The 19,902-nt window shown below is 37.8% G+C and overlaps 1 protein-coding gene across 1 annotated transcript; it reads left to right on the top strand.

The window, feature by feature from the left end:
- The first annotated feature begins 651 nt into the window (after positions 1–651).
- On the top strand, positions 652–13,406 carry LOC140237666 (CDK5 regulatory subunit-associated protein 3-like). Its single transcript, XM_072317591.1, has 13 exons — positions 652–692; positions 790–865; positions 3,182–3,313; positions 4,139–4,239; positions 5,497–5,634; positions 6,450–6,539; positions 7,337–7,473; positions 8,693–8,852; positions 9,701–9,796; positions 10,699–10,806; positions 11,314–11,519; positions 12,057–12,228; positions 13,158–13,406. The coding sequence occupies exons 1-13, from the start codon at positions 687–689 to the stop codon at positions 13,227–13,229; spliced, it is 1,494 nt and encodes a 497-aa protein (XP_072173692.1). The 5' UTR covers positions 652–686; the 3' UTR covers positions 13,230–13,406.
- Positions 13,407–19,902: the final 6,496 nt, after the last annotated feature.

The following is a 19,902-nucleotide window of genomic DNA, read 5'->3' as shown; positions in this document are numbered from 1 at the left end:
TCATTATTGTACTGATGTGAAAGCCGATTACGAGTCTGTACCCACAATATTACTGTTAATAAACCGCCTGAACATTAGTTGATCGTTTCTTTTGTGCGATCATTCTCAGAGTGATTTTGGTCGTAACATTATACCTATAAAAACATTACTTTTTGACATGATCACTGTTTTCATCTTTCCTATTTTCATCATTTTCTTTTTTACCTCTGTTCAAATCTTGTTTGATCTCTAGCCTTTTGCAAAACGAAAAAAGGAGAAATAGATCCCAAAATTATTAGAATTCAAAATTTCACAGAATTTAACATAATGGTGACATTGGTAGCATGAAGATTGCACCACCTCACAATTCTTCTATCATAATTAACACACGCACGTCAGTTTGATAAGTAAAGATTGTGTTTTGAGTCGATGATTTATTCAGTTGATACAACCGCTTTTCAACTCTGCAAGGTTATAACACAACTAAAAACTTTAATAAAGTGTGTGTGTGTGTGTTTTGTTTTTGTTTTTGTTTTTGTTTTTGTTTTTCGTATAGACAGACCATTACGGAGTATACTCTGATAAAGGTTTTACGCAGATTTATTGTCTTTTTTTTTTTTTTTTTTTTTTTTTTTTTTTACTTTTGAGGATACCATAGGTAATCAAGTTGTCTTTCGTGTCTGTCGTGTGAAACATATGGAATCAAAATGCAGGTGAGTAGCTCGAACAACTTTTGTAATATTCTACACTGTCATCTTGTCCCGAGATAAATACCCTGCAACCTTACTTTACACCCACTTCATTTTACAGGGTATGAATGTTGGTGATTTGACAGCTCAACAGATCGAGAATCTGCCAATCGACATCAGTTCCAGCAAACTGCTAGGTAAGCAAATGTTCAGTCCCTTACATTCGCTTTGACGTATGCTGACGTTTTCATGCTATTTACAACGCAGGCAGTGCAGTTCGCAGTGTTCTCTTCTGTATATCCAACACTCCAAAGTTATTTTACTGAGTGTGTAATGTAAATATACTGCAACAATTGAGTCACTGTCTCTGTAAACTTTGATGTAAGCATTGGTAAGAGAAAGATGAGTCATTTGTTCAGGTGTTTGAGTAAACTAGAATTTTCTATAAAATATTTCAATAAGGTAAAATTTAGCCATCCAGAATTCGACCATATATTATTTTATGAATGTAACAATGCCGTCAATGCCAATGGTAACACACAGCATCCCAAAGTTGACTGCCAATTCGACATATGACCCATGACTAACACTACAGTTGAATGTTTACCTGTTATAAATTTATCCTTTTTACACACCATCAAATTTTGGCATCTGCAGGTGAATTTGAGTGCCTGAATTCAGCATAGTGTAGGTATCATGGTGCGGGCCTATAATGTAATACCTAACAACTCACCGAATGGCGAACAGGACGACAGGACTGGGGGTACCACCAACAGGAAGGGTAGACACTTGGAGTAGGAAGGGTATGACACTTGGGAGTAGTGTAGAAAGCACCAGGGCACCAGTAGAGGTGAACAGTGTCCTTGTAGGATGTATTGCACTTCCCGAAATGATAAGAACGAATATGGACTAACTCCGAATGCACTTAGGGTGTCCGAAGACGACAGTGTCCCATAGAAGTATGTACAAAATATCCAGCAGCAGCGTGGAATATCCTCCGGGTGCCGCGGCTAGCACAAGCGAGGGTAGAGTCCACCGCTGGGGGGCTGGATAGATCAAACTGCGAGGTCCCTGGTAGAGCCTGCACACCACGAACAGAACGCTAGCAGGACCGATGCAGTGCAATGTAGAGCGCAGGTAGATCGCGTTGAATGAAGCGATGTAACGAAGCGCTGATCGCGTTGAATGTCAAAGCGATGTAAAAATCCCCAGGTTGGAGTGTAGAGTATGAAGAAAGGGCGAATCGCGGTATAAAATGTAGCGAAAGTCGCGAAGTATAAAATCCGGGAAAGTGTGATATTCCGAATTGAGAATAATCCGTAAGTAAAGGTGATATGCGGACGTGACTTCGACGATTAGGACGTGCTCTCGGGATGAAAGCTAATCGTGAAGTGAGGAAGCGTGGAAAATGAAACAGCGTGGTCGGAGAAAACATGTCACGGACAGGAGCTTTGAGAGTGGTAATTGGCTGATGAAAATGCGCAGCTCGTCACTAATTGGTAGCTTGTTTCCGTGACAGCAAAACAAGGGGTGTGTTTATGAAAATCCGACTACTGTTGGAATGTGAAATACGCGTACCTCGGCACGATGACAAAAGCGAAGAATGTAGTGCGCACCTGTCATGTGTCGGCGCACAAAGAAAGCTCGCGTGGATGTTGACAAAATACTGTGGCCGCCAGACAGCGTAATTTACAACAGCCAGAGTGCCAGACAATATGATACATAGATATAGAAAACCGCTACAATAGGCTGAACCAATATCTTTCTCTTCGTACAGTATTGTCACAAAGCCAAAATATAGGCCATGTTCTATTTGAATACTTCTAATGCTCCAGACTTTGAGTCTTGTTCTTGCTAAGAAGTGAACTGCACTGGACTGTACCATACCTAGCCTTACCAGATTTGGAGCTTTTAAATGAACACTCTGTGAAGACAGAGCATACCTCATGAATTGTTTTTGGACTCGAGTCAGAGTGGTATGAATGACATTTAATATAGCAACATGGTGCACCAACACTATACAAAACAGGTGTCCCTAAGAAAGAGAAATAACTTTTTGTCTTACGACGTAGTGCGAGTTATGCGCATTCTTCATGTCAGCAGCTGGTGTTGTAAACATTTGTACCATTTTGTATTCAAGCAGTCTGTGATGATGAGGAACAGTATGCTTTTAATTTTAGAGCGCATCAGAAAATGGTCCACTTTTGGCACAATACAGTATCGTACAGTACGGTACTGTACACTTTGGGAGCATTTGGGCTCTCCTCTGGCACGAGTGTTGCATGGTGCACTTCAGCAACTTAGCAATCAAGCGCACCCATAAAAAAAAAAAAAAAAAGCAATAACAACTTTGAGTAAACTTCAACATAGGAGAAGTAATGGAATTATCAGAGGGCAGTCAACAAGATGTATAAAAATAGGTTGACCATTATCCAGTAAGCATCCTGCTATTATGAGAAAAAGACAGAGATAATAAAAAGACTTCTTTTATATCCTCCCTGTGATGTTCCCAGATTGGTTAATTGACCGTCGCCATGTCAACCTCAAATGGCAGTCTGCTGCCCTCGTCATTCGAGAGAAAATCAACCTGGCCATCCAGGACATGCCAGAAGTTGAGGAGATTAAGCAGCTTCTTTCAGGAACCTGTAAGTTTGTAGGCATAGCTTCTAGAAAGACCCTCTCAGCAGATTGAGCAAAGACCAAATTAAGTTTAGAATCTATGTACATGTGAGAGGATCATCTAAAATTTTGATTGAATCATCAGATATTTAAACTAGTGTAATCATTTTAAGTGTAATTTTAAAAATGCCACCATTATTAGTAAACACATTTACAGCATCAAACTTTATAGAGATAATTATGGCAAACCTACAAATGTACTTATTTCATAAGTAATTGTATACCCTTTTGGTTTGTGAAAACAACATTTTGTTAATTTGTTGATTATTACTCCGGATGGTTTCTCATACTATACATTGGCTTTACTTCAGTGCAGCAGAAATGTAGGTTTGAACAAGATCAAGGTAGTCGCAATGAAAAGTCTTTTATTCTTTGAATAGTAAAATTAACCTTAGAATGAAGACATAATATCATGTGTAGATAGCAAAGTAAATTCTGATAAAATTTCCAATTGGCCTGGAAAAGTAGTATTAGATTCAGTTTAATGTGCTTTTGCCAGTGTGAATGAAAGGAGCTTCCTTCAGAATGTGGATATGTTGTAACAAAGTCAATGATGAAAGAAATGGAGAGAGTTCCACGCTCTCATTTTATGGCAGCTGGTCCCTATTTATTTGGTCTCAACCACATAATTGTTTATGGTTTTTTTTTTTAATGTGCAATTGTCATTGAAATGAGGTAAACAATGTTAAAAGTACTTAATTGGGAAAGGGTACATTATAAACCAGCAGACCTCACATCATGCTAACACTTGATTTTAGTTTGTTTGTTTATTCTTGTTTTGCTTATGACAGATATCAATTACTTCCACTGCCTGAAGATTGTTGAACTGCTTAAGGTGTCAGAGGAGAGCAGTAAGAACATATTTGGCTACTATTCATCACAGCGAATGAAGGTTGGTTCACACTCCCCGTCCATGTTGTCTTATAGACATTCATGGACTTCTAAGTTATTGATGTTACAGTTGCTAGAAACCGCTCATCTTCAATGATGCTTCTGTAATTCCCAGATGTCTAGCAGCACAAAAGTGTACGGTATAGCTAGATTCCAACTTTTACACATATTTTTCCCCCTGTGTATGTGTCAGTGGAAATATGACTGCTCTCCCTTGGTGAGGCATGAGAGCAAATGTCAGACAGTTTTAATGTATCTCATGAGAAAAACCAGACAACATTTAGGTTATACTGATAGACAATAAACTGTAAGAGAAAAAAGGTTGACATTGTTATTAGCTGATCACACAATGTGTAGTTTTGTACCCATGTTGGAGAGTCTGCCATGATGTTCCTCCACAGGTTTGATGGTATACAGTTTAAAGAGATGATACATTAAATGGTAAAGGTGGGGCTTCAGGTTTCCAGCATTATTTTGATGATGGTTTTGTAGATAATGAGAAACCTGTAATGAAATTTGAAAGAACCTATAATTCTAGAAGAAATTCATGGTTTATTTGATGATTTTTTTTTTTCAAGAATGGTTGAGATATCCCAAATAAAGCAATCCTAATAAAAGGATCACTTTGTTTTGCTTCGTTTATGGATATCAGCAATTCAGAACGGATTTTCATCAAATAGAGTTTGAATTCCTTGTAGAATTGTATGCACTTTAACATTTTATAAAATGCTTTCTAAGTATCTCATGAAAAGTTAAACGCTGAATCCTCACTTCAACCAATACTATACCATCCCTCTAAGGCCAGTGTGCCTTCACTTCATTGCATCAAAACTACTAGTGCCTCTCGCACCTGAGTTGAAAGGAGACAGTGTAGTTCACTCCGCTGTCTCTCTCGTCAGTCACATGGGTGCATACATGATCACACAACACTTGGAGTCATCACAGCTGTTTTGTGATATGATTTTTTTTTTAATGTTTGATTATTTTTATATTTTTTGTTAAATTATAACATTAGATTTATCATGACATTAGATTTTTTATCATATTTTCAATAACTAAGAATGTCTACAGTGATAAGAGAGGACAAATTTGAGAGAAAATGGACAACTGAAAAATGTACCATCAAATTTGACCTGAAATTTGAAATGGTGTAGGTCACCTAATTCTTGATACAAACAAGATATTTTAAAACCATAAAAAACCTGAATTTGAAATTCCACTATATTGAAATATCCCCCACTGTGTTCTACTCTTACAGGATTGGCAGGAGATCGTAAAGCTGTATGAGAAAGAGTCAGTCTACTTGGCTGAGGCTGCCCACATGCTGACCAGGAATGTGAGCTTTGAGATCCCCTCCCTCAAGAAACAGGTCACCAAATGTCAGCAGTCCCAAGCAGTGAGTAAATCATACAAGGATACGTGCAACAATGAGAGCATTAACACCAACCACTGCGCTATTGTGTTGCCTCCTTATGTAGCAGTCATAAATCTAGAATATTTCAGAGCCCCCCCCCCCCCCCCACCTTTTTTTTGGGGGGGGGGGTGTGGGGATTGTTGCCCTAAGCTTCAGGACATGTTTGCTCATGATCATGGATTTACCAGTTGTATTTGATTTGTACTTCTCGCAGATGTCAGTTTATTGTAATGAAAATCTACTGATAAATGTTCATGGCACTTATTTTCATGCATTAGGAATGACTGTATTTTTCTGAGGAGAAGTGTCAAGTTTGGAAAGTGCTTAGTGTTGTCACAGATTCTCCAATCTCTTTGTAATTCAAATAAGTGTGCCTTTACTATGATAGGATTTCATTAAATATATAGGCGTTTTCACATCAGCCCGATGTTTCGAAATAGCGTGCTATTTTCTGACTTGGGAAATTAACCCGATCACGAAATAGCGCGCTATTTGATAATGTGAATACAAATTAGAGAGCTAAATGACCGAAAAAATTTCTCGAGTCCAACTCGGGAAATTTCTGAAATAGCAGGATAATTAATGCGAACTAGCGCGCTATTTGATAATGTTCGGGCTGATGTGAATAGGAAATGAAATAGCGCGCTAATTTGCGATCGCGAAAAATATCTCGAGCTTGGATTTTTATTGGGCTGATGTGAAAACGCCTAATAAATGACTATCTCTGGAGTTTGTATTAAAATGACTTTGTATTTATTTGCATATTTAACAACACTTCTTTTTGATTTGTATACCAGGAATGTGTCAAGAAGGAGAAGGACTATGGAGAAAGTTCAAGCGCTGCTCGAGAAGATTACAAGCAGGCCTGCAAACAGCTGGGAATTAGAGTAAGATTACACAATGAGAGAGTTATTAATAAAACATGCAAGTTATCAATAGAGGAAACTAAAACTATTCCAGATATGTACCTTTGATAGACTGATCATTTAAGGGTTTAGACACCAACCTGCTGATATACAAGTTGATTTACAGATATTACTGATTGATCCATTCTGCGAAAAGTGTATTTGTTTATGTGTGCATTCATTTGTTTGTGTTTCATACTTCGACATGGAAGGTGCTAGAGATATTGCCATGATGGATTTGTAGAGTCTTTAATTTTTATGTTTGTGTGTGAGTGTGGCTCAAATCTTCTGTAGATCACCAGAAGTTTATTACCTTTAAGATTTAGTGTGTATTAATATGGTTGATTATAGAGACTCCAACTCCGAACACCTTCTGATCTGGAGATTCTCCCGCCTGAAACCCCTAGCAAACGGGAGACTCCAACTTGATGTGCGTGCAGCGCGAAGTTCCTTGTGGCCGGGGTCCAGCTCTAGGGTTCTAGATGTTATCTTGTGCTATCTAAGGCTTGTTTTTCAACATACAATGACACTAAGTAAGAAATCATTTCAAGCGGGAGAAATTTAATCTCAAGTGGGAGAACAGGAGATTTTGCAAAAATGGGCTTTCGGCGGGAGATCTGCCGTCGAAAGTGGGAGAGTTGGAGTCTCTGTGATTAGTTGGAGTCACAAGGACATTTATGTCATTGCAAAAAGTCTGTCAGGACAGTGCCATTGTGCTTCATACAAAACTATGATGTCGATGTTTTGAATGTGAAACAATGTGGCACCTCATCCATCAGGGAGAGAAGATCAGATCTGAGTTACTGGAACTCGTGTCAGAGCTACCCAAGACGTATCAATCCATTGAGGACCAGGCGAGGAAACTGACAGACGTGTTGGAATTCTACGGAGCTTTTGTGCAATTTGTTAATGGAAGGTCAGTGAGACTGTAGTAAAGTAAATGATATGAGAAAGTCACTTGTTAGACCACAGACTTCCAGTTGTTGTGTCTCATTCAAATTCATGAAATTCTTCCATTGAGATGTTTTTCATTGCAGTAGTAGCGAATCCTGCTCGAGTATGTTTGCCCATGATTTCTTTTATCATGGCTACTACTAAAACACTGATCAATTCAGTGCTTATTTACGTCAATGTAGGGCAATTTGTCAATCAGTTGCAATTGTTGTGTCTTGTAGTATGGTGTTGAATGAAAACAAGAGTGCTGAGAGGGTCTGATGTTTGTCACATGTTGCATGTTTTAATGTGTCATTCCATGGCATGTATTTACAGCTTGCAAGGTGGTTCATGTGACCTGTGTCTATGCCACATGCTTTTGTGAACACTGCATGGGTCCAGTGTGTGTCTGCTGGTACTGAAAATTGTTGAGGAAGTGAATTTTGTATAGGAATTTGAGGAAAAAGTTTCAAGGGGAATCACCTTGCCTCATGTTGCTCGGTGGCTGTTGAAACTCGTACAACAAGAGCAGAGGTCAAGATATGCAGTTCTGAGGGTTACAAATAAAACTACTTGCTTCAGGGTTACAGGTAGATTAACATAACCTGGGCCCTGTCACATAAAAACAAAGAGTAACAATCAGTTGCTGAAGTCCTTGTCATAATGGAAAACGCAATTAATCTAAGGAAATAGTGACTGCCAAAGGACACAAGCTTGTTTTACAAGCATGTCTGACACAAGCTATGTGTGTCTGTTGGGGGGATGCAACTGGATATAAGATTCACATTAGAGTGAAATCAAACCATGAAAAGACAATTATGACCATTTTCACACCAGTTTAATTTATCATAATTGTAGTACAGTATTGGCATGTCAAAATTGACATCCTGGTGATGTGACTTAAGTATCCTTTTGGTAGTGCTTATCACGTGTTTTCTTTGTGGAGTGTCAATGAGTTCTCATTTTCTCGACAAAAACAAGAGATGGATTGAAAATATATTTTAGAACATGTCCTCTTGCAGAGATGGAAACAAATCCTTCAGTGCAATTTTATGAAAAGTTAGATGTATGCTGTGATTTTGTGCAAAGTGTGAACAGTAATGCTCAATTTTTGTGTATTTCTTGTCAGATATGTGATATATGGCATATATCAATGCCACTGTTTCAATTATGTATTTTCCTTGTGGTCTGTGTATCTGCAGTGATGACAGTAATATAGGAGATGTGTGTCCCCTCCTGAGGTATTTCACTGAGCATGGCAACACCACAGTGTACCAGTGGAGGACAGGGAGGGTGCCTGAGACGGTGGAGGAGGTGAATCTCAGCCTCCTGGCGGAGGATGAGGAAACCAAGGAGGATGAGGTGAGATGGGAGGGGTGAGATTAGGAACCAGTGGCGGTCTCGTGTAGGCACTCTGGTACTTTATTACCACCCCAACTCTTTACTCTGTGAATGGTAGGAGAAATTAGATGAACTGGTGTTAATATTCTAATCAAACCTTTGTTTGAATTCTTGAGGGAGATTGCTCCCCAAAAGGAAGGTAACCTTGACTGAGTGTCATGAAAGCAAAAAAAAAAAATAATAATAAAATAAAAAATTAATAAATGAAATAAAATAAGTAACAATAATAATAATAAATAAATAAGATAAAATAATGACAGTAATGATGATAATAAAAAGATAGATGGAAATCTGAACAAAATATTAATAAGAATACTAATAAGAAAGTTGTATTGACATCAATAAATCAAATACAATGTAGCATTCAATTTACAGCTCTACGTCACCACATTGGTCATATGTCTGCAACATCTCGTTATTGGTTCTTTTTGTTTTTTATCATCACCGAAATATGTCCCCAAATTTATAAAGGTTGTTTAGATTTAGGCCACAGACTAAACCAAGTGCGAAAAGATGTACATTTCACATGCGCTTGTCAGGGCACATTCATTATTGAATGTCAGTGAATCTGTTACACACATTTACGAGATGAAAATTGCATATTAAGTAATATGTAATGAAAACTACCTTTCGTGGATTTAGGACACGGAGACTGTGTTCGAGACCTTGGTAATTGTATGATTCAAAGTTTTAAAGACTAGGAGTAGAATATGATGAAAAGTTGACCAAAATGCACAGCCAATGATCATAAAGTTGAGTTTGTGATGGCAGTTGTACAATGAATTCATGTTTGGCTCTTGTCTGTCCAGATTGATTTCAGTGGAATAGATCTTGATGCTGGAGAAATCGACTTTGGGATATCAATAGAAACAGAAGGAGCTGAGACAATTGACTTTGGTGTAGAGGTAAGTGCACAATAGATAAAAAGAAAGTGTGGTAATTGTTTCACTTTTTTTAAGGGAGGCAGAGACAGAAAAAGATACAAATGGTTGTTGTTATTGCAAGACTCACACAGTGTAAGTATTTGATTGGAAAACAAAATTATATTGCGTTGAAACAGGGATCCTGCAAATATGTTCCAATAGTAGAGCTGACGAAAATTGCTGGTGTAAAGGCAGACTCGGTCCATATGGTTGATGTTTGATACTCCTGAGAGACTTGTTTCATAAATTAAAATGTGAAGTTTAAAATCAATCACTGAAGTCAGACTTGACTTGATCCACAACAGATTGGAGCCCAGCAACTGGAAATTGAGGTTAATTGATCTGTCTGATTTGGGGTATTTCTTTTCCTTCTTTGCTAGTTTGTTTTATGCAACAAGAACATAAAGAGCAGCAGTAAGCTGCCACACAGAACCCAAATGGTGATCAGAAGGTTTTGGATGCTTGCTCAAATAACATTATCCATTATTGTTGCATTGACAAGAGAATTACATGAGCTGCTAAATCAGTTTTGAAAGTGGGAAACAGATGAACAAGGAACTACTATCCATGAAAAATGTTTTTTTTTTTTGTGTTGTTTGTTTTTTTGCTGTACTTTACCATATTTTAATGTTGTCTAGGTTCCATGATCTGCGTTTTTTTGTTGTTGTTTTTTTTTCATCCCTATGAAGGGCTTGGGATTTTTTGGAGTGCAGGGTACTCCTTCTGCCAGCCAGTAGTAGGTTTATACTCAATCAGTTGTGAGGATGGTTTCACCTTTGGGAAACAGTGCAATATTACTTGAGCAATAGAGGTTGGACAAATTTGATAAAGATGTCCGAAACTCAAACTGACAGTTCCCTTGGTATGCATCTCTCTCCCTCTAGGATGGAGACAATGCAAATGAGGATGGAGGGGTCGCCCGCGGCAACGATGCACTCTGCCTCTTTGACCATGTCCCAACCAGAAACCAGTTCATCAATGAGATTCTGGAGGTAATATCCATTAATGGAAACTTATAATCATGACTTCTACCATAATCATGACTTCTACCATAAAATATGACTTTACACGTATTTCAAATGAATCTTGCAATCATTTTCTTCCAAGATTTAAAGAAGCAGTTGATGTTGGATTTCATAAAAGCTGTTCCATAAAGTTCCAGAACAAGAAAAAAAATTTCATAATATAAATATATTACCAACGGTCAATGGTTATAGTCAGAGGTTGTGTACATCATACTGTATCTGCTACTAGCTCATATGGAGAACTACCTGGTATGCTATGCATGCTACCCAGTACTGGCTGCCCTTGGGTCACAAGTGATCTTGTTGCCTGTAGGTGATTTGCCATAAGATGTTCATACCGTTTGGAGAGGGTTAACCCCGTGGGCAGTATTAATCACAAGTGAAGAGTTTATGCAGTAAGACAAAACCACAAGACCTTTGCCATTGATGGTGACTGTCATGTGTTTTTGGCCCCAAATTGTGAAAATCTCCTAGATCCAGGCCTTCCTCACCCAACGTAAGACAGAAATGGAGGGTGATACCGACGTCCTGTCCGACAACCAGTTCCAGACGGCACCCCAGGCCATCCAGTCCAAGACACTGACCCACATCTGTGCCATGCTTGAGCTTGTGGACACAATCCATGGCAGGCTGACTGACACCAAGATGCAACACCTCTTCCTGCTCAAGGGATCCCCAAAGTGAGAGGGCATATTTCATTTCATGTCATGTCATGTCATTTCATGTCAATCCACTTCATTTCATTTCATTTCAATTCAAATCATTTCATTTATTGGTTTCTGCAACTTTTCTATAAAGAAATTCTTTAGAAGAAAATACATTTACGAAATACGAAACTACATTTTGATTTTGTGATATACATTGTTGTAATATGTTACAAGATTATCACAATTAATGAGTATAAATCATTAAGTATAAATTGTATTTTCTCGTATGGAATACAAAAAATTTGATAACTGGTTGCAGAGGTTGACACAAACAGCAAAAAGTTTGAAAGTGTCACATCCCTGAATTCTCCAGAATTTATGGCAGTTATGGAGAGCATGCCAAGACATGCATTCACTGAATGGTTTCATAAGCAAAAAGAATCGACTCAGATGTGAAAATGAAGGTTCTCTATGCGAAAAGGGCACACAACTCGCAGGTAGAGTGCACATTGTTTGTGATCCCTTGATTTCTCTTATAAAATTAATCCTCTTTCTTTAACTTGCCATCAGGTATGTAGATAGATTGACAGACTCGCTGAAGCAGAAGTTGCTGCTGGAGGAGAAGATGCTGGCATCAAGGGAGGCAGTGAGGCAGAAGAGGCTGGACACCCTTGAGGACCAGAGGAAGCTGGAGCCCAAGATTGATGCCCTGGTGAGGAGGACTAAGGAGCTACAGAGACAGGTGAGCATCTCTAACCTTTGAATCCTCCTTGAGCCGACAATGGCACGTCTACTGTTCTTGTCTCACCAACCAAAACCAACCAAACCAAGCCGAATGATGACTGGCATTCACTTCTTCTCTTTATTGCATAATGCATTTTGTCACTCAACAGTGTTCTCCAGTTGTATAAGAAGCAGTCTTTGTTTGCTAGGCATATTCTGTCAAACAGGAGTAGGCTCTGTGATGAAGATTCAACAAGGACATCTACAAAATGATACATTTTTGTTTTTAGTTACACTCTAATGGAATGAGATAAAAGATTTGCAGTACTCAATGTTTGTTTTTTTTTTTTTTTGTTTTTTGAATAGCTTAAAATTCTTTGGTTTGATTCATTGGCATCTGATACCTCTTCAGATTGTGAAACAAAAAGAAGTAATCGTAGGGTGTTTTCATCTTTTGTCACTCCTAAATTAGCGGTAGTCTTTTCCACCATGTGGCAAATCTTAGATGCTATATTAATTTGAAGTTATTGCTTTAAAGAAGAAGTACTGTTGGCATTAGACAGACAAACATACAAAAGGAGGCTACTACACATAACTTGTATGGTTTGTGAATTACTTGGATACAATGTACAGTGAACCCTATAGAACCTATTTGAAACTGTTACACAAAACATTGTCATGTAGCAAAATTTATGGAATCTGCCCAATGATGCAGTCTTGTTTCCTTCTCAGATAGCTTCCAATCTGGTGGTGCCTTTATACGTGAGAATAGTGACACACATGGTACATATCCTCGGAAAAATATATCATTCATAATATGTTTTTGCGTGAAAAGTTGACAGGCCTGTATTTCTTGCTTCAATAGCTGGAACTATGTTGACTTTGTCGTGAACTTTTTTGCCCGTTCCTGAACATTTGCTCCATCTTCTCCTCTTACTTTCTTTGTAGATTGAGGAAGATATCTCCAAGCGCTACAAGAACAGACCTGTCAATCTCATGGGAGCCATCAATACAATATGACACCCTCTGGTTGCTTCCCACTTTAGCTTCTTCCAAGTACCTTGCCTGCATCACATACAGAGCTGCCACGCCTCCCTGATTGTGCAGGAGGCTTCCTGAAAGCATGAATATCTCCTCATATACATATGGTAGAATTTAAAGGGATGGCTTAGTATTGGTTGAGATGAGGATTCAGCTTTTAACTTTTTGTAAGATACGTAGAAAGCACTTTATGAAATGTTACAGAGCATACAACTTAAATAGTAATTCTTAGTTTATTTGAGGAAAATCCATTTTCAAGTGGCTGAGATTTCCAAAAACAAAGTAAAACAAAGCGATCCTAATGAAAGGTGGGTCTCACCTCTTATAAGTATCAATTTGTTTGTGGATACCTCGGCATTTCAAATCCAATTTTCTTCAAATAAACTTTGAATTCCTCTCAGAATTATGTGCTTTTTCATATTTCATAAGAGGTTTCTTACTATCTCACAGAGGAAAGTTTTAAAGCTGAAGTCCCATCTCAACAAAAACTAAAACTATGCCGTCCCTTTAGAAATCTCCACAATTTGGGAAACTCTTTTGTCCACTGAGGAACATGTAACATGAAAGTATCTCCCTGAATGTTGACAATTTAAATGCACATGATTTTGTTCTTCTTGTTTTGGGGAAAAAGTTTGTCATCAATCCTTCTCTGTGTAGTCCACTTGTCTGTAACCCACATTCCCAAGTCCGCATGTTGACTTTTGTGGCAGAACCTCACTGCAGTGCATGGTCGTAAAAGATAGTGGTAAAAATGTTACACATGGGTTATACTTTACATTCCATGTCTGGAACTGATGGTTGGTGTGTATGTTGGAAACTGAAAAGGTCATTGGACCAGGAAGTGTTTGTTCAATTATTTCAGGTGTTATCCTATATCAGTATCCAAAAATAGCAACAGCTACAACAAAACTCTAAAGACTGTGTTATATTTGAATGAAAGACAAGAGTTCATTTAGATCAGGAATTCTTTTCTATCACATCTCAAAGTTTCTAATATGTAATTAACTCTTCATTTAATTTACATGTGGGTATGAACATGAGTGTTTTACCAATCTCCATTCCATAGAGGAGGGTACCATGCACTTACTTACTGGTAGGTGGTGTAAACAAATTCCATCATCAGTACCGTAGCCTCCTATGTCATTCCTGAAATGTGATTTCTCGTTGAGGAAGAGAAATTACATGTTCATTGTAGGTATCCTCATGGATTGATAGCATTTTTGTCAAAGGTTATATTTCTACAATCTGCAAAATGATTGAGATTCTGATAGGTGCTGTTTGTTGAATTGCCACAACAAAGGACTAAGTATGACTTGAATGTTCCATATTGACGTTGTTCACGTACTAGCATGCAGCCGTCTTTCAAGACTGAACATGTCATCTCCTTGTCAAAGGGTATATTGCCAGCCAAGATGGCGTCCTACACCATTTTCAACCCCTCAGTGTACACTGTATTTCTTGTCTACCCTCAAAGGGCTTTGCAAGGATTATGTACTCAGTATATGCATATGCTGATTGTTGAAATGATTCTGTGTCCAAGAAAACCGGTTTAGAACTTGAGGGTCTATCTTTATGCTGTATGATCTGAAGCATGCAGAAATTATTGTTTTCTCAACCATATAGGCATGTATTTGGATATTAGATTAAATATATTTTTCAGAGTGCAATTAGATATAAATTCATCATTGTGGCATGATTATGGAGACCACATTTTTTGGCAAAACTGTTGGAATATACACATATGTGAAAACATTTTTATGTTTAGTTAGTCAACAAGAAATTGGAAATCATCTGTCCAGCAAATGTGTTACTTATATTTCAAGACAAATGTTTATCAGAGTAGTAAATTTAGTTTTATTCCACTGGCTTCCACTGGCTTCACTTGACATGGGGAGTCTTTCACAAAGCCGTAAAATATATTTCCGAAAATAATTGGAAGTGATCATCTCTAAATACTGTACATAGATACTGATTAGTAATTCTATGTTGACTGATCTGTATTCTTGTCTCATACTCCAAGGACACACTATTTGTAGAGAAATCAAACCCTTAATTGTGCAGAATACATGTTACATGTAGACAGGGATGGGCTGGGCTGGCCTCGTGAAGCCATATAATGATTTTTAAGTGGGACCACGGTTTATGATGGACAGTTTGTTTTAGGGGTTTGTACATGTATGGCTTGTGAGTGCTTCTTATACTTTATGCAGTGTCATCGACACTGCCCAAGTGAATACGCATGACTGGTGAGGTAGAAACCCGTAAACTTGTTTTTCCTTCACAACAAAAGCATCAAGTGTATGGATCATTACATAGTGATTTGTCTGTAATGTACAGTACTCTCTGCTTAACTCTTTATGTGCCACGTTCACATGCCCTTTATGTTTTACATGTCGAGCATATGTGTGTATGTGTTGAGAATCTTTAATGCTTTCACACAGTTCATAGATATGAAACCATCACATGATATTCAGGGTGTACTGTATCGTGGCAAACGTGGCAAAATGGATTTGATATCTGCTGTTGATACCTGCTCTTGTTCAGGTATCTATGCTTTGTAACTACTGTGTGAACACACCCAGATTTAGTGGCATTATTGGAAGGTCTTCATTGCTGAAAGATAAATAGAGACATTTCTGTCCATGTTCTCTGAAAAGTTTATGTATCTCCAGTAATATACACTAACAGTCATTTGTGAGTTCTGATGAGTCATGAAGGCCTCATTGTGAAGTAATCAGGTACTTCTGATGTAGATGGAAATTTAAAGAGTGTCATACCTGTGGGGTACTGGCAGAGTAATTGACCAGAATTCACATAAAGTAGTTTAAATTCAGTCCATGAATTATGCATGTTTTGACTGCATAAATGCACACAAAATATTGTGTAGGCCTTCACCAGCAGACATCCAATCATGAATGCATGCTGACAAGCGCATGGGCAAGGCATGGCTATTTCTCATTTGTTATAGTTGGTGGACTAAATTTGAACCATGGATTTGATTGAAGCTACCGTTGTGAATTCCAGCCATTGGGCTTTGGCTAAATATGGCACCGGGCCTTCACCATTCAGTGATCACAATGAGTTGTACAACTATCACCACTTTATTAATAGTTTTGTTGTGAAGTCAGGTACCAACTCTCAATCCCCCTCACTTACTTTCTGGGGAACAGGTCATATTGTTAACGACATCTGTAGAACCAGAAATAATGATGTGATTAAAAAAAAGAAGTGAACTTAAAAAGTGAATTATGAAAAGTGACACACGTTTCCCTATGTGGTGTACATTTTCGTCATAGACAGTAGTCTGAACAGTTGCAAAGGTGGCAGGAAGTATCGTAACAGAAGAAATTAACTAGTTTTACTTTTAACACTTCAGCCAATCAAAGACACAATTTCTCCAGTGCCCCCTTGCAGTCAGCAGAAGAGCTCAGTCTTTTGCAATTCCCAGAATTCCCCCTCTTTTCTCTCACAATGAATTCGTCACATATGCCTCAAGAAGTGAATAATTGAACTGCCAATGCATTTAGTAGTAAGGGAATTGGTATCCTTCCCATTATATTTTGTTGTAATAGATGTTATCACTCAAGATGAGAGTCTACTTAAATGTGATATGATATGATACACTATGTCCATGAATTAATGTTTATAGCATGTCAACCATTTGAATTTGTTAAAGGTCCTGTTTACCTTTGGGAGCAGTGATTTTAAAAAAATGTTCAAGATTTCACATTTGATGCATATGTGTAGGTTTGTTGTATCACAAAACATCCTACCACATGAAATTTTCACAGTAAAGCCTAAAATGTAAGGAGATATCAGTATTTTTCTCAATAAACCATAACTATAGATGATTTAGTCTGGAAACATTTTTATTATTACTATTGTTTACATGTTGTGTCTTTGGCAATATTTAACATCAATTATACGGATTCAAATTTTTACAGTGGTTGTTTCTATCCCTAACTCACATTTTAGGATTATTATAATTAGCACTAATGCTGGGTTTTTGTTTCATCTGCAAATGATAGATTATGCCTTTAATTCAGCCACAGTCACCCCATTTCTGTTGAAACCCATGTTGTTTTTAGCAAAGTGTGACCCATATGGCCGAGTGCAAAGAGACATAACTGATTGCTTGATTGTACCCTGCTTATGCTAGAGCTGTCACTTTGACTAATGAAGACCAACACAGAACACCTGGAGAAAGGCTGGTTTGGCAGGAACCATGGATGTGCCTGTAATGAATTCTGTCACAGATGTTTGTGACATATAATTTATGAAATAGACAAACAACTCTCTGGCCTGTTTGTTTCACAAGCAGTCATAAATCATGAACAGAACATTGATCGTCAACATCATTTCACTTTGAAAGTGGTGTCCTTGTACTGTATATGCTGTTATTTTCACGTACAGATATTTTCGCGAATGAGGAGGTCACAGACATTTTCGTGAGATGTTGTTTTCGCGAATTGTCACAGAGGTCTACATAAGCACACTTAGCGCATGGTGACATTTTCGTGTGTTGTTAAATTCGCTGTCCAACTGAGATTCGCGAAATTTGTGAAAATTAAACCCTTGCGAAAATAACAGCTTATACAGCATGTGATTCTCATCTTCTGCACTTTGGGAGAACCAATACACATTATGTTGATAGCTTCTCAGAAACCATTTCAGGACGACTTTATTGATATCTCACTGGCATTGTTCACCAATTGCAGTGATAGAGAGCTAAAATAGTGTTTCTGCAGCTTGTCATGTTCAAATTCTTATATTAATCGTTCTTCAAATCCAACATGAAATTGATTTTGCAGGAGTGAGATGTGTGTATTCAGGTGTAGGGTTTTGATCTGATATGTCATGTGTTGGTTTGTTTATCACAGCGGGTCCCTCACAGGTAATTCATCAGCCAGTAGGGATGAATGCTAGAAGGAAATTACGACTATACAAGTTTCTAATTATATTGCAACTGCTTCTGTCAAATACAGGTGGCCTGTATGTGGACATTTAGGTTGAAAACTACGTCATTAGGTGGGCATCAACATTAGGTGGACAAACCCACATCCTGCTGAGGTTCTGACCTGTCGTGTGTGATTGAATCTGTTTACCCACAAACCTCAACTCGTGATTGAAGGTTTAGGACTTCATAAACTTTAAAACACCAATTCAAGTAATCTTTATAGTTTTTTTTTTTTAAAGCCTTGAGAAGACTTTTAATTTTGAGATGTGTACAATATGTGGGGGTAAAAATGGGGCAATAAGAGGCTACTGTATAAGCTGTTATTTTCTCGTACAGATATTTTCACGAATGAGGAGGTCAGAGATATTTTTGCGAGATGTTGTTTTCGCGAATTGACACCAATGGTATCGTAAATGCAGTACATGTATTAACTTTGCATAATGCGAAATTTTCACTTGTTAAATTCGCGATATGACTGGACTGTGATTTGTGAAATTTGCATAAATTAAACCCTCGCGAAAATAACAGCTTATACAGTATTGTAGAAAATTCAGAAGAGTATATCTGTCTATCATTTTTATGCCTCCGCCACAAAGTATCGCCGGAGGCATTATGTTTTCGGGTTGTCCGTCCGTCCGTCCTTCCATCCGTCTGTAATCAATTTTGTGGACAGCATATCTAAAAAACTGATAGAGGTATCTTAATTAAACTTGGCATGTATATGTATGAGTGGGTGAAGTTGTGCCTATCAACTTTTGGGCGCAAATGCTCAAGGTCAAAGGTCAAAAGGTCACGGTCAAATGCTCAAAATTTCAATATTTCCCCTTTATCTATGCAATGCCTGGAGGTATTTTCTTGAAACTTTGTGTATACATGAACTACCAAATAAAGATTCCCCAGAGAGAGCTTTGGGTCATAAGGCCAAGGGTCAAAGGTCAAGTGAAAATGTTAAAATGTAATTTTTTTCTCCATATCTCACAAATATTTCAAGGTATCTTCATATGGAACTTAGTATCATATGCATGTATTGACTGGCAGTGATCATGTAGGTAATTATGGGGTCAAAGGTTATGGGTTAAAGGTCAAGGTCAACTCATCAAAATGTCATTACCGGTATTTCTCTCTTATCTATGCAATGCCTGCAGGATTTTTTGTTGAAACTTAAGTGTATGCATGTATTACTCAATACAGATTCTCTTGGAAGTTTCTTGCCCAAAGGTCAAAAGGTCAAAGGTCAAGTGAAAGTGCTAAATTTCACTTCTTCTTTAAACTTATAAAAGGGTCAAAAGTTGGGTACAAATCCTTAAATCCCCAAATACCTGCACTCTTAGACAATGTAGCCATTCATCCAAATAAACCTAGTTCAAGGAAAGTGAACACTCAATGCATTTGTGACAAACCTGTCATTTTAATATTTTGTCAGTTACGTGAAACTGTCATCACACATTGTCAAGACATTGTGCTATAGACCTATTCGGAGGACCATGCATTATGGTGGAGACATACCAGTCGCCATAGTGACATTTCTAGTTCTTTATTTTCATCTAAGAAACTAACATGTTCTTTTGTTTCAATAGGATCCCCTGTTTACAAAAGAAATCATCATGATGAATATACCTGCCGTCTGCCGATTCTAAAAATTCCAGAACAGAATCTATCTGTATTATCACATTTCATTTTCATCCAAGAAAATTC

The sequence above is a fragment of the Diadema setosum genome, chromosome 14, assembly GCF_964275005.1.
Source record: "Diadema setosum chromosome 14, eeDiaSeto1, whole genome shotgun sequence".
Classification (NCBI taxonomy): Eukaryota; Metazoa; Echinodermata; class Echinoidea; order Diadematoida; family Diadematidae; genus Diadema; species Diadema setosum.
Note: the sequence above shows the minus strand (reverse complement) of the source record. Positions and strands in the feature narration are given on the sequence as shown.